General features: G+C 35.7%; 1 protein-coding gene across 7 annotated transcripts in view; it reads right to left on the bottom strand.

Annotated features, from left to right (window-relative positions):
• Positions 1–10,153: 10,153 nt before the first annotated feature.
• CCDC138 (coiled-coil domain containing 138) overlaps positions 10,154–15,853 on the bottom strand; it is a 38,833-nt gene continuing 33,133 nt past the window's right edge. For 6 of the 7 annotated variants that reach the window (XM_074560546.1, XM_074560556.1, XM_074560569.1 and 3 more), the window contains 2 exons: positions 12,124–12,262; positions 10,154–10,976 (listed from right to left, as the gene is read on the bottom strand). In XM_074560546.1, coding sequence (XP_074416647.1) covers positions 10,805–10,976; positions 12,124–12,262 — 311 coding nt within the window. In that variant the 3' untranslated portion in view covers positions 10,154–10,804. Of the gene's footprint in view, positions 10,977–11,760; positions 11,824–12,123; positions 12,263–15,853 lie in introns of all 7 variants that reach the window. The other variant, XR_012583956.1, reaches the window with a different exon arrangement.

The following is a 15,853-nucleotide window of genomic DNA, read 5'->3' as shown; positions in this document are numbered from 1 at the left end:
TATCAAATTATATTCCAAGCAGAGGAATTTCAGACAACAGTGGTGCACATTTGACACTAAGAGCAAAAAGAGTAGATCTCTTCAGAGACGCTTGAAATGCAGAGGAAAAAGTGTTTTTTAAATTCTAGCCTCTTGTAAACACAGACCATAAGCACAGAATCCACAGGTGAAAACCAGCTCCTCTGGAAGGTAAAGCATTATTGTGAGTTTGTGTACAACAAAAATTGACCTTATTTTTTTTCCTTTTACCTAATCTCTGATTTTCACGGTTAAAAGTTCTCTAAAACTCGTTCAGACGACAAATCAGTAGTTGTTACCAAACCTATTTGCTTAATTTATGGCTGAAATGAGTGATGACAGATTTCAACAAGTGCAACCACTAAATTGAGACGTGTCAGTTACAAAGCAATACTTTTTTAATTCCAAAATGCATGACTGAACAAAATGCTATAAAAAATACTAACTATTACCCTGAAGTTAACAACCGGTATTCCGTCACTTAGTAACTAGATCTTATCTATGATAGTACCATAATTGTGCAGAACATTTAGTATCACCCTTTAACATCTATATTTAGTATCTATTCAGCACTTGATTTGTACAGCAGAGGAAGTACATACTGTCACATAAAACCTAGCGCTCTCATTATTCTTCTTCCACCATTTCTTTTGTATCCTAACACACTCTTCATTAATTCGCATATGCCAAATTTGATGACAATTTTGACTTTTAACGAAGTAGCAAGCTCCATTTATTTGAACATTTAACTAGCTAATTGATGTTTAATTTAGAGGTGAAATTCTTGCTGTCTTGAAATGAATGGCAAATTCATACAGATTTCAACAGGCTTCAATAAGATTTCTAGATCTGCTGACAACTCAGCAACCTTCAACAAGATTTTCAAGACCCCGAATTTGCAGTTTAGTAATATTGCTACTAGAATAAAAAGGGGAAAGAAAAAAAAAAAAAGAAAATGGAAAGATTGTATTTTTCTTGTGCCAGTGTGTAGCTACAGTGTTATTCAGTGGACTGCCTCCTATATTTCATTTGTCAGTAGAAGTACATGCCATTTATTTGTTTAAAAGAAGATACAGGAATCTTCTTTTTTATGTTTATTAGGCCATGAAAAGTTAGGGTCTTGAAATCAATGGTGCCAATGTGAACACAGACTATTTAACATTATTTTATTTAGTATACAGTATTTTTATTGTTACACAAAAGATGTACAGGAATGAAAAAGATTCCTGTAGATCTTGCCAAAGCTTACTTTCTAATAATTTTGTTTAATGCTGTATATATAACTTATTATATTGTAAAATATGAACATAAAATATGCTAATAAAAGAAAGAGGTCAAAGACAGTTGCATTAGCCATTTCTTTGATTAAATCATATATTGCCTTATAAAGCTGTAATTAAATGAGTTAGCCACGGGCTAGCAGGCACATTCCTGCGGTATGGGAGCGTCTAGGTAACATACATGAAGGAATCTTTGCATTCCCGTAGGATACTGCTTCTCTGCATCACACTTTGGAAACTTTTGAAGCAGAAACCATTCTTCCTTTGTCAATATAGTTTTGGTTCAATGTTTCACCTTGTAGGTACTATGAAAAAGCCAAACTCCTCGCAACTCCTTGGAGAAACTGCTTGAAGTTATTATATATGTAGTGAGAGCTGGTACAGACTGTGAGGCTGGTGAGTAATCTCACAGTAGCAATACTCTCTCATTAACGTGTTTTCATTTTGCGCTCCTAAATTAGCAGTACTACACCGCATTATCAGAGATCTTAACAGGAAGCTTTCACTGCATGACGGGACAATTATGTTCATCCAATCTTAGGCTGCACTGGTGAGACCGCCAGTAGAACTGCTAGCTTCTACATAAAACAGAGCACCAAGTCGCATTTCCCCCAGACCCTGGTGACTAAGCTAAGACTTTGGAAGTGCTTCATACAGATCAAATATTTTCTAAAGGGAAGAAACACTGTCCTACTTTAAAAGCAGTTTGGGATTTTGTTTATTCCGATTCATTTGTTGGTTTCAGCATGATGAATACGTTCTCGTTCCATCGACAATTAAAGGAGAGAAAAGCTCCAGAAACTGCAACAAAAGCTGTGAGGTTGCCAGATGGTTGGGAGGAACTGATGTTCCGAGTTTCACTTTACTGTCTTTTTACTCCCCGCACGACATGGGCAGGAGTTAACGTAGCGTGAAGCGCACTCCAGCAGGCGTTGCTGCATCTAAACGCGTCACTGTCTGAAAGGCTTGAGCATCCTCTGCTTTAATGTGCTTATGGGTACCCACCCAAAGGAGGAACTTTGGCTTTTTAGGCTTAACTTGACAAAGCACAAACTCAGATCTGCATAAAATACCCATGTCCTTCCATTGTGCAAAATAATGAAACAAAACACAGAAACATGAAAAACAGACCACCCAAGAGCTTCTGTGGGATGTCATCTTTGTTTCAATTTTTCCTTCTGTTTTTTTTTTCTTCACTTTTTCATTTCTGTGCGGTTCTTCCAGCACCGTGGGACATACCTGTGCAAATACAGGTGTCTGCAGTGAGATGCATCTTGCACTAAAGCAGACATCTGAAATAATCAAGATTAATTGAATCCTCAAGCCATAGGCTATAGTGTCTCTAGACTACAAGGAGAACCTGGAGGGACAAGTTTAGATGTAAACATTTATTCTACAGTTATCAAAGTTTGAGGTGAATCTTCCAAGTAACCAATGAATTTCAGGTGTGTGACTGTATTTCAGCTCAGTAACATCTCTGAAATAGCTGCAGCCAGTAAGTGAAGAATGAAGACGAACATGAAACTATTATAAATTCTGTAAAATATGTTGGGGAATTATTGGATCAGATGAATGCTTAAGGTGTACTTCAGCTTAATTTCTCTGACATTGTATAATAATATTAGTAGTATTTACAGCAAACTTGGCTCATATAAGGTTATAGTAAAGTTACAATTGACTCTGCTATCCTAAATATAACAAGGAATTTGCAATCAGAAGTCAAATGGAAATTTTCGAATTCTCGTGTAAGAATGTTAAAGATTTTAACCTGTTGCAGTGACTTCAGCTCAAATGTAAGCACATTTCTAGGCACACAGTCTTAAACCAAATTCACTTCAATGATCCAAACTCTGAAGCAAACATGACCACCCTTGCTTAGAAGTGGCTCTTTACCTCTCCGGCAAGCAGTTGATCAACTACAGACTGACTTCTTCAGAGAAAAATATCAATCCTGCTTTTGGTGTGGAAAGCTCAATTTATACTTTCGCTTTTAGGACACTTTTTTTTTTTCAGCACCTGACAGCACTTTTTTAGGATTTTAGGATTATCTTGGTTTGAGCTTTTTGACCTAATGCTGAAGACAAGATTGAAAAGGGGAAGAAATGGTTACTGACATTAGCGTATGTGCTCAGGCAGAGTGATTTTAACTCGACTAACCCATAAAATGTCTTTACACAGCTACAGATCCACTTTGATCATCCCTGGAAGTTTGTTGACTTACTCATCACAACAAATGCCACACAAACTAGGTGTGTCCTAGAGATAAAAAAAATCAGTTACGTTACAATGTTTTATTCCTTTAAAAGGCTGCCTTTTCACAGTGAAGTGGAAAGGCTACTGTTTTACCTTGCCCTGATCGCCACAAACAGTCTCAGGCTTTTCCTCTGGACAGAGGAAAACTTGTGCCTTCCTTCAGACCAAAGGAGCGTGCCAGCAGCAAGAGGGGCTTCAAAAAGGCAAGGTGGGAAAGGCTGGGGGGCAAAGTGGGAAAGCAGAGGCTCTGCAGAGCAGCAGGGAATGGGAGACCACCGGTAAGGGCAGGGACAGGTACAGGACAAGGCCTCAAATAGCTATGATGTAAATTAGATTAATGTTTATGGAAGTTAGAGGAGACACGTGGAATTTGCTGCAAACAGGAAGTTATTAGAGTTGGAATAAAATTTGAGATCCATCCCTTAAGGAAGTGAGCGGGTCAGGGAGAAAATTATCGACAAGACCTTTTATTTCCTTTTTGATGTGCTTTTTTTTTCCCCCCTTAAAAAACAATTGTTCTTCTTTATACTCTGATAAAACCCAGGTTTCAAGTTGAAAAGACCCTTTAAGTCCTTGGAAATGCTTACTTAAAATAAAAGACTTAAGAGATTCACACAAAGCTCTGGTCAACTCAAGGTTTTGCTGCAAGGACTTCTACAGCCCATGTCATGGACATTGCAAAAATAGCATCAGGGCTTTTCTCTTTTGTGTTATATCAACAGGCTCTACTAGAGAAAGCACTTAACTGTGTATCTACAGATAAATCTATTCCCAACTCCATCCCTAGCCTTTTGGGTGACTTTGTGGAAAGTTCCTCCTGGGCAAGATTAATACTTACTACCTTGCAAGACCTATCCCACCTAATCCCAGCTTCCTAGCCTGACCAGTATCATCCCAATTTTACCTTAGAGAAACTTGCCGGATTTTGCAGACTCTCTCTAACCTCAGGTTGCAGTCAGGAACTGCCCTCTACATAATGTTTGGTATCTGATGGTCCTGGTCTGATGACATTAATAAAAAGAAATGACAGAGGCAAGGTGGGCTGAAAAGGATGGGTCTCTGCTCTGCAGCGTGAAGCAACAACAGCTGACTGCCTCCAAATTCTGTAATTTGGAATCATTAAACCATTATTCATGAATAAAAAGATAATGCGCGTAAACGGCCAGCAGCATGGGTTGGAGGATGAGCTGAAAAGGCATGCCAGCTTCATTTCTCCCCATTGAACTCAAAGCCTGATACAGTTTAGAAGTCATGCTTTGTTATAAGGAGGGTGTATTTAAGACGTCGGAAAAAACCTTACTGTTGCAGGTGAAAATCATGACCCCGAGGTAAGCCAATGACTCCTGTAGGCAGAAGTCATTCTTCTGCAAGCAACCTCTATACTCCTCCGTGATAATGAAAAGCAAAGCGAGCTCATGCCCTTATTATGTATTGGATAGGCTTCCTAGTGCATCTTCCAGTAAATATATTAATATAAACAGGGTAAGAATGCACTGTCTGTCTATATCTAGTTCTAGACACATAATATTGCATATATATTCTTTCCCCACACCCGAATAAGCTCTTTTGATTATTTATTGTGAGATGATTTATAATGCATAGCACCTGTTACCTCAGGCATTAATTTATCACTATCAACCGCTCTTCAAGGACAGAAAAATGTTGATTCCTTTTTTGCCAGTGTTCTGTGAAACCAGACCATCTGAATACCTATATTATGGAAGAATGGTAAGAGCCTTTCCATGCTCTGCTGCAGAAGACATCAGTGATTAGCTGTTACACGGCCCACACACAGGCATCTCATTTGTCCATCACCTTTTAAAAAAAAAAAAAGATAATTCATTTTTTTATAGTTGGTGAGAGAGGCTGCTTTAAAAAGAAGATTGTAATAGGATTCAAGTTAGTATTGCAAGACAGTTCAGGAACAGACAATGATTTTCCAATTTAATCTACCACATAGAAGTAAGTGAAAAATCAGGAGGAGGTAACACTGAAGACCGGTTAGTAGAAAGACAACTGAAACAGGAAGGAAGCGGAAACAGGCATCTGCTTCTGGAATTTGGCCTTGGTGCGCAAGGCTGCTGTGAAAAAAAAAATCACAGCCATGCTTCAATGTGGAGGAGGACAAACCAGGAGGACATCAAGCTGCTGCATTTTGGGAAGGACCACAGAACAGAGAAATCCTGTTTATTTGCATTTCTTATATAAATAACTCTTGAATGCACATACTAGAATACTATTTCTTCTGAAGGACAAAAACCAGTCTGGCAACACTAGTTATCTGCCCTCCTCAAAGGCATACTACTTTTCCAAGAAGCTGCTGTGTGGGTGGAATATTATGCTCCTGTTGGAACTCTTATACTACATGATACTATTTTTTTCCCTGTAAGCTGGATAGATTGGTTTTTATTTCTTTTCTCCATAACTAACTGCATTTTATGGAGCTGAAGATGACCTTAAAGTAAGCTTATTAATGGGAATGTTATTCTATGCTGAGGTTTCATAGCTACTGTTGTTATCAGTATCCTGGCCACTGAGTTAACGGCCCTTGCTTGTGTACATCTGCCAGATCATTAAGTTGCAGTGATCAGAGAGATGCGGTATGTTCAGGGAAATATTCCTTGGGACCAGTCTAAATATCCTTCAGTAATGGGCACAGAGAGAATTGTAATATATATATATGGCTTCTTGGATCTCTTTCTTGGGTAATTCTCTCAGTGTGACTTTAGAGATCAGAATGTCTTGTGTGTTATGTCTTGTTAAACTTCAGTGTATGACCATTCACTCCAAAAAAGTAGCTACAAGCAAGTAAGCAGTAGGTGGTTTTGTTTGAAGTTCTCTCTTCTAGTTGAGCTCAGGTAGTCATATATAGACAAGACGCTTGCTTTCAAAGTTATGTGAAAATCAAAAGTCTAATAAACAGGGATGTTCCTAACCATGGTCAGAAGATGGCATTAAAGGCTTTCATCAGCCCCAAACGCATCTATTTTTGGTAATAGATAGTGGTGGCTTTGACACAGCACATTACAATTGCCCGTATAACACATAAAGATGCCATTGCCCATCACAGTGTTTCTCAGGAGGATGTCAAAGGTAGGATATCACGACACTGTGCAGCACTATTACTTTTAAAATAATTTTTATTAATTTTAAGAACACGTGAGCATGATATCATTAAGAGGAGCACAAGGGGTCACTGCTCTGCCACCGCAGTTCCTCTAACCATTTGGAAAGTGGAAGATTACCAAATTGTGTCATAGATCAAATTTTCAGACTCTCTGGACTAAATTTAAATATGTTATCCTGAAGATAAATGCTTTCTATCAGACCATCAATCCCTGAAGCCGTATAAGTTTTAGGTAAAAATTCAGTATATAATTAAAGGATCCAGTGTCACAGCTCTGAGTTATGAGCTCTGTTTACAGCTCCTTTTAGATCTGGTCTGCTAAGTTAAATCATATATTTTAGACATTGATGCTGATCATGAATAAAAGTTCTTCAAAAGTATGTTGCCTTCAGCATGCCTTCACCTTTCAGATTAATTTATCTGCTACAAGACATTTTCCCCCATAATATATGAAATTCAGTTACGTAACATTAAAAAAGATGCAAGCCAGTCATGTTCAGGGGAACTGGAAGATAACTGTGAAATCCCACTTTAAGAGTCAGACCTCTCATCAGCTGGTGCAAGTCACAAACATGAAGAAACGGAGCACAGCTGTGCAGGCTGGGTAATGTTAGCCTATTTTATTTAGATCTGCCAAGCCTCTGCAAATACAACTGTCGCCTGTCCAGGGAACGATCTTTCTTACAGATTTGCCAAATCTAGACTTTGTAGATTGGGTCCAAAACATTGTCTTGCCCATTTATCAATAGGAAGCCTTCAATAAACAGCAAGGGTGATTACAATTCGGCAATACAAGGGTTTGTAAAAATAAAAGAAAATATTTCTCTTTAAATTTGGTAGCCTTTTCTGGGATAAAAACTATCCTAACATAAGCAGGATAGTTGCTTGTTGACTTTCCCAATGAGGACTCTCACAGCTGTTCCAAAAAACCGCGACATAAAATCGTGTGTCAATTCTTTATTTTCCTTTAAAGTGACAGGTTGTGAATCGCAGAAACTTTCTTCGTTTTATGCCAGTGACGGTAGTTAATAATTTCAAACCTTTTTCAAATGTATCTTGTTGTAGGTAGTCTTCTGAGAGAAGGATAAAGTAGTTGAAATTCTTACTCATATTACAGTACCCAAATGCTGCAAAAGCAGAAAACCCCAAGGAAATTCTAGATTTCACTTGAGAAGGCAAGATTATATAAAGAGATGCCAAAAATGTGGCCAACTTGACAGAAGTCTATACTTCACAACCCAAATCCACAAAAACCAGCAGGGAATGCAACTGACTTCATCTGTTCCCCTTCCTCACAAAGGCTGCGAAGGTCACTCAAGGGAATGATAACGCGATGGGGATGTTTGGGCAAGGCCACAAGACGGACCTGGTGTGGACAACTGGGGTGGGCTGGCCCACAAGACTGACGTTCAAGACAGTGCAACAAGCAGATGTGTACAAAATTTGATATACCAAATATTTAGAAGCAAAAATATAGAAATAACTCTGATTCTGGTACAATATTTATTCTGGTACCCGCTTCTGCCTGTTAATGACAAAGGCAAGCTAGATTATCTACGCTTCTAACACAGACACCATTATTAGTTAGCTTAGTTACACTGGGTAATCAATTACAAGTTGAAACAGAATAGAACTAAAATCTCTGTTTCACTTTATTATTACTGATCATTTTAGTTCCATTTTTGGTAGACTGACACTTTACTTTCCTTGAAGTCTCTGATCCTGAAAATCATATTGTTGTAAGACAATCTTTTCAATTGTATTTATAGTCCACACGTCCCACAAAACCATGTAAGTTTAAAGGTGCAATCCAACACAAACTGAAAATCTGATGGCAAATAAAATCAATTCCAAATTCATCATTGTTTTACTAATTCATTGATTAGTAATAAATTTGGGAAAAACGGCATGGTTTATATTCTTTAAAAATCTTCACGGAAAAGTTTTATGACAATGTATGAAGGGACTATTGTTAAGTTGTCTGTCAACAACTGGCTTAAAATATTCCCTTCTACCATCACAAATCTAACCTCCATATGGCTCTACTAGAGTGTATTTGTGACTTTCCTTTTTTACCTAATAATTATTACCCTGAGTCAAAAATCACATGCACATTTTGGAACCTTACTCTAGCTTTCTTATTTATAGAAGTATCTATTCTTCACAAGACACTTCAGATTCATTTGCATAATTCATTTACTTATTTCTGATAATTTTTATGTTTACTGTAATATGAATGTGAAATCAAGAACTTTATTTTTCTTCACAACTCAGTTAAAGTTTACTTAAAATCAAAATTATTATTCTCATCCTTAGTTCGTCAATTTAATTACATTAATATTTAACAGATTAAAAAAATCTCTCTTTTTTTTTTTATTTTAACAGAAACACTCTAGATGATCAAAACTTGAACTTAACAGTGATTCACCTTTTCAGACTGCCAACACTACTGCATATAAACCACAATGGACCATATAGTAAAAGCTACACTGTACTCTATGTGCTTCTTTTACCCCATTACCTTCGCCATTATTAGAATTTTGTGTTAAATCACATTGTGTTAAATTGGTACCACAAGGAAGATTGTTAATCTACCAAACAAGAGGGGTGAAGGCCGAAAGCCAAGAGCACAATCAACTTTCCTGTGGAAAGTTTTTCCTAAAAACTTTCTGCAGCTTGTTTTGGTTATTAATTTTCTAGTATTTTTAATGACCAAGCAGAGGGAGCAGCACGTGAGGACTGTGAACACACTTCCTAAATAAGAGGATTTTGTCTCCAGCCAAAGGTATATGCAAGCTTTTGCACTGATGGTAAATATGACAGAAAAACGAAACTACGGATGAAGAAATACTTATTCCAAAACACAATCCATTGTCAGCAAAAGCTTTTAGCTATGATTAGTGTTATTTAAAAATTACCTAGAACTGGTTTCCTGCCCAAAGAGTACAGACTGCTTGCTCTCTCTTCCAGACATACTTGGTGCCAAAGCTGGTGTAGACTCCTTTCATATAGGAAAGCCTGTCAGAAATATAAGTCAAATTGCTAGAAAAATATTTGCAGTTAGAATTCAACTTCAAAGACTCAGTTCAAAGACTTCTGGTAAAAAATACAATGGAAAACTAAGAAAAAAAAGGGGAAGTAAACCTCTCCAAAGTTTTATACTGACTGCCAGTGTTAGTCAGAGACTAACAGCAGATCTTTAAATTTTAACTGCAGTTTCAATTTTACAATTAGAGAGTTTCAGTAGTTAGAGTACAAACCAGAAACGGAAGTTTAAGTTGAATTTTTAAAAAGAATCCTATTTGCTATGTGTAAGAACTTCTGAACGCTGAACTGTGGGCAGACAAAAAAAGATATTCATCATACTCAGAAAAGAAACGTGGGTACTAAGAGACCAAATGAGGATTGTATTGCAAATTAATATAAAACACAGCAGAAACAATAAAATATAATAATTTTACATTAGGGATTACTATTGGCAGGCATTTTAAGAAATGTTTTTATTTACTTTTCTAGAGATGATACAACCCAAAGTTACACTAGAAGTTCATACAAAGCAGGATAAAATACAAAATGTTACATAAATACAGGAAAAGATCAAATAAACATTAAGACATTCTGAAATCAAAACAACAAAAAAAATTTCTCATTCAACACAATTACGTTAAATCAAAATCTGGTTTTAATCATTAAAACTAATTATCTCAAAAGATAATTTGATAAGATACCTGTCTGTTACTTATCAACCATAAAATAAATAAATGAATTTATAAAACTCTCTGAAGAATGAAAGGTAACTAAGATCCATACCTATTAGGAAAAGCTGGCATTTCTGCTTACTCAAGGGATCCAATTCCTTAGATTGCATGAGTCATTTAGAACAGCAGCATTATTTCACTTCTTTTAAAAGTATTGAAGAAAGCCATTTAGCATATTACACAATTTTTCATTTTCCTGTTTATGAATGAAGATCAATGAGATTCCACATGATACAGAGTAACTTATACAGTACTGAGGTTCTGCTTAATTTATTTATAGAAAACAGTAAAAGAAAATATCCAAAATTCAAGTAACATAGGCAGTTGGTGTAAATTATACAGAACAATAATTAGATTGAAAGATAGTGCTAGTGACTTGTGCTTAGACTGGAAGTAACAGAGTTACTCCTTGACAATCCCAAATTCAACAGAATTGAATTGAGGTTTATACAGAGGAAAGCATGATCTGGATTTGTAGTCCTATGTAGTTCCTGGATCATTTGGTGAAGAGCAAACAATTCAAACATCTTCTTATTGCTTCTGCAAAAGATTTTACATAAAATAACTGTCAATTGAAAATTGAGAGTTTTCATCTAAACACTAAAGATTCCACAGAAAATTTTTTTTTTAATGAAGAAAAACGTGCATTATATTGGGAGTTTCATATAATTCTTCTTTGTTGCATCTAACATCTCTAAGCAGAAGGTTATCAATGCATGGTGAGAAAAATCTTGGCAAAAATCACCAAAAACTATCATTTGACTTGAGTAAGTGGTATTTACATGTAGTATAATGAAAGCTCAAGGAAAGGCTATAGCAGGGTTTCAGTAATGTGAAACAGGATTCCAGAACCAATAAATAAAAAATTTTAAATAATTAGGATTTCTGAGCAAATTTTACTTTTAGTATATTTCCAATGTAAGTTATGATTTGTATTAGATTATTTTACAGGAACACTTCTTTTTTTCCCCTAGAGTTCAATTTTATTCCTAATAAAGTCAAATGAAAACCTCGGTTTCATCAACAACTTTAATGTACAAAATGGTTCAGTTTAGATACCTGCTTATATAAATGAAACAATCCCATGAAGTAATGCACCAATGGAGCTCATCAGCACATTACTACTGATACGATGAAGACCTTTGTTACAATAAACTAACAGCCAATAAGCAAGAAGAACATATTTTACAAAGATTAACATTCACAAAAGGGCTTAAATGGCTCAAGACTTAAAATTTTGGTTTTGAAGGAAATGAAAACTAATGAAACTTGAATGCAAGTCACAGATGAGGCTCAATTTTCAAAGGAGATTATTACCATGTACCTGAGTAAAAGTGAAGGTTGAGAGGAAAGAAAAGAAGGGTTCTCTTCTAAGGATTCTTGTCATCTGCATACAGAAGGAATAATTGCTCTTTAGCCTAGGTTTTTTGGTGTGGGTTTTTTTTTTTTTTAGTTTGCATTCTGTAAATTGAACTACATTTATAAGCAAATTGAGAGTCTTGTCTCACGCATACGTGAGACAAACAGTTTAAATTTAATTGCTAACAGAGGCCAGCATTGTCTATGGTAGAGCACATAAACAGCAACATAGAGATGAGTTTTTGAAAAAGGAGAAGGAAAAAGGAGAAGGATCTCCAAGTTTGCTGATCTAATAATAACTAACAGAGTAATGGTAGTAAAGGATTACTTTATTCTGGAGAGTTTTTGCAGTATAGCACAGAGCTTTTCCAAAATCTGAATATCTAGCTTAGAACTTCGAAGCAATACAGAGCAAGTACGGAAGAAGGATTCGTTACTGCAGGCTTCCAGGAAAGGCTGTAAGGAATCTGTAAAAGAAAATAATTAAAAAACTGTATCAGAGTGCTCTGTGCAGTGAAAAGTAAAATAGCTATTCATACCTTTAGAGGGCTTTAAGTGTCTCGTGTTGTGCAACTATTAGAAAAATGAAATAATTCAGTTCATGCTGGGCATATGATGCAAAACTTGGGTAAAACTAGGAACTGAAAAAATGCAAGTTCCTAAGAGTTCTGACATTACCAACCCATGTATTAAATCAAGGCCTATGCCCTTGAGAACAAAGGAAAACAGAAAACAGAACAATTTTAAACTCAAATAAAAATTCTTATCTTGAACCTGTTTATTCAATGCTCACTTATCATGGTTCCTTCCTTTTGATCATGTGAGGGGAAGAGTAAGCCATGTAAAAAGACTCACAAGGAAATCGCTGCAAATCACATGGACAGGGATAGTACACGTAGAAGCTAATGTGATGCCTGACAGCCTTTCATTATCAGAATATCATCACTGTACTCTGTTTCAAGCCAAGCAAAATAATAATTGAGAGGTAACAGTAAGAGCTGAGTAAGAACGCTTTAATACCAACAAAACTCCCTTAGAAGAGTGGATGAATTTTTAAGTCACATTGTATAACATTTCCCTCTATCCCTTTCCCCAAAATCTAACCACTTCAGAATAAAGTTAAATCTATTCCCTTGTTATCTCTTTCTTTGTTCTTTTTTTTTTTATTTTTAATAATTACAGATTAATTTATAGCAAAACCAAGGAAAATAAGTAACAATTGATTTTTTAAAAAAATGAATAGTCTTTCATATAGCATAGGGTATTTGCATTAGAAGAATACAGATGTGAGGAAAATATTCTAATGTTTACATAATGTTAAAAATATTTATTCTGCTTAACAAGAAACTACAATATGCAAATTACACCACAAACTAATAAGCACAGACATTAAAAAAATTCTTCACATACTATAATTTATAAACAGGATGTCAAGATGCTTTTATCGGTTCAAAGAGAACTAGATATATCTTCTGGTCAAAATTTTCCCGTTCCTTGTCCAAGGACACACAGTTTATTAAATATAACAAGTAGCCTTGGAGTGAATTCAAGGTTTTCATTTATTTCAGGAGGCTTACTGATACAAAGTCAGAAGAAATGCTATAGAAAACTGTTTGGAATAGGGCTTAAAAAAAAAAAAAAAAAATCGACTAAAACCAGCTTGAGAGCCTAAGTAACTAATTTTCTCAGAGCTGGGCATTTATACTGAATATTCAACAAGGACCCCGTAATTCCTAGACCTTACTGTTAGGACGATGATCTTTCAAAAACTGTATTTTTTGCAAAACAGTGGCATATCATTTGGCTACACCAACAAATGACCCAGTGTCGCCTGTCCTGTCCCCCCTCCCTCCCCGGTGCTGAGAACATCTTACCTCGCATTATACTATACAGTGAAGTCAACAAGATTTGTGGGCCTTTACTGGTTTACACCGTCAGATGAAGAGATGGAGAAACAGCAAATGCCTTTAGCACAGATCAGAGAAGCTATGGCTACATGATATTTTTCCGCTCTTTTCAGTGGAGGTGCTTTCAGCAGAATTGAGTTGAAAGGCTGGATTCAACAGCCAGAATCCCCAAAATATGCAACAGAATGTGCGGATGGAAACTATACAGATGCAGGATGATGGACTTCAGTAGCAAGGGGACAGCCTTGCAGCAATAAAAAGCAAGATGACAACTGATATACTATGAAGTTTGGAAAGGGAGGCAAATGTTTTGTGGTTTGCACACAGCTGAAGCGTCCTCTGTTCTTTACCCAAAGCAACACAAAGCAATAATTATTCCAGGAGACATACATTATCCAGCAGTTAATGGTTATAAATTAACTTCTTTTTATATGTACTTCTACTTCCATGTTTCTTGCATTCTGTCTACCATATTCAATCCACCTACAGTTTTATGCATATTCTCTCACTTGTACTACTATTTCCAGTTACAATTTGCTGTCTCCAAATTGTAACAGCAATAAATATAAAACTAGAATGAAAGTAAAGTAGAAATGCAAGCAGTAATCAGTAAAAACTATAGTAAAAAATAAGTACATATATATTTTTATTGTCTGTCAGTAAAGATACTATTTCTCATTTTATTTTAGCTTATGGTCTTCAATTAAGGATAGAATACTATAATTGAAGCGATGTATTAAGTACCATTGACAGCTTCTAAGACAAGAAAAACGTCATGGATACTGGAAGAGTTAACTATGGCTGCATTTCTATAGACCAGCAGATACCACAACACATTAAAAGCAATTGAACTGAAGATTGGAAGCTACAAGTCAATTCCTAAAAGGAACAAAGAAAAGGGCACAGCCTCCTTAAGATGAAAAATAAGGTTCACGCTGAAGAAATACATTTTGTATGCGTGCATAAATATATATTTATATAAAATAGATACATATAAAGAAACCATTTACCAGATATGTTTGATTGACCTGAAAGTGCTATTTTTGTCACATATCACAAGGGACCAGTAGAATGCTGATTTCACTAAAAGAAAAAATAAAAGAAAAAATAAAAGAAAAAGATGAGAAGAATACATTCTCTAAGGAAAATTAGAGATTATTCTAGTCTGGGATTATTCTAACGTACAACTCAACAGGTAACAGAACTGAACAAATTTGTCAGAATCCAACAAGAGAAGTCACTATTGACTGCATTCTGCCCTTGGCGTCTTTTAATATTCTTTTAATATTTCTCTACTTTTGTTGTAGAAGGTAATATTTTTCAGAAATTGTGACGTCAAAAACTCAGGGCTATCTGTCAATTATAGCAAGCAGAAATTCCTTAGATGTGTTCATAGTATGTGCTAAATTTAGGGATACGTGACTGACAAACACTCAAGATTCATCACTCTCTATTGAGACACTGTTCTCTATGACAGAACTTTGAAGTTATTAGATACACACAGCAGTGTATTAAACCCGGAAAAAATAATTAACTCAAAATTCACTTCTACTACGATGGTATCATGCTCTAATGAGTCTAACTTGTTAAAACCCATGAGAAGAGGTAACAAAACTACAAACAGAAACAGCAAATAAGCAAAGCCCAATGAATACAATCCTACCATCTTAAGAGCACTTTCTATCAAAAGATTTCTATCCATTGAGTGTTTGAAGCAAAAATTGCTATACAGATAGCAAAAAGAGATAGCCTTCTGTAAAGCAAGAAAAATCTAAGACTAAAAATTATGTTATCACTTATAAACTACAACTTCATAGAGATTCTTCTACAATTTGCTAGAGTTCCTACAAATGACTGCCTATTCCCAAGAAACAGAAACAGTCCTATCAATCTGCACAGCACCACTGATGAAGTCTGTTTTAACAACAAAAACTCGATCAGTATCTCTTACTTACCGAAGATGTTTATGAGAAAGGTAAGAAGAGAAAAGTGTAAATAAATGTGCGAGAACAGTGACAATCAAGAAGTAAATTGAGAAGAAGAGTTTTTCTTCTTTTCTATTGCCTGTTGAAACAACAAATAGCTTTAGAAACCTCTCATTTAACATGACTTCAGGCTCATCTGAACTCTGATTCATAAGAGATCTGAAGG

Source organism: Larus michahellis, chromosome 1, assembly GCF_964199755.1.
Source record: "Larus michahellis chromosome 1, bLarMic1.1, whole genome shotgun sequence".
Classification (NCBI taxonomy): Eukaryota; Metazoa; Chordata; class Aves; order Charadriiformes; family Laridae; genus Larus; species Larus michahellis.
Note: the sequence above shows the minus strand (reverse complement) of the source record. Positions and strands in the feature narration are given on the sequence as shown.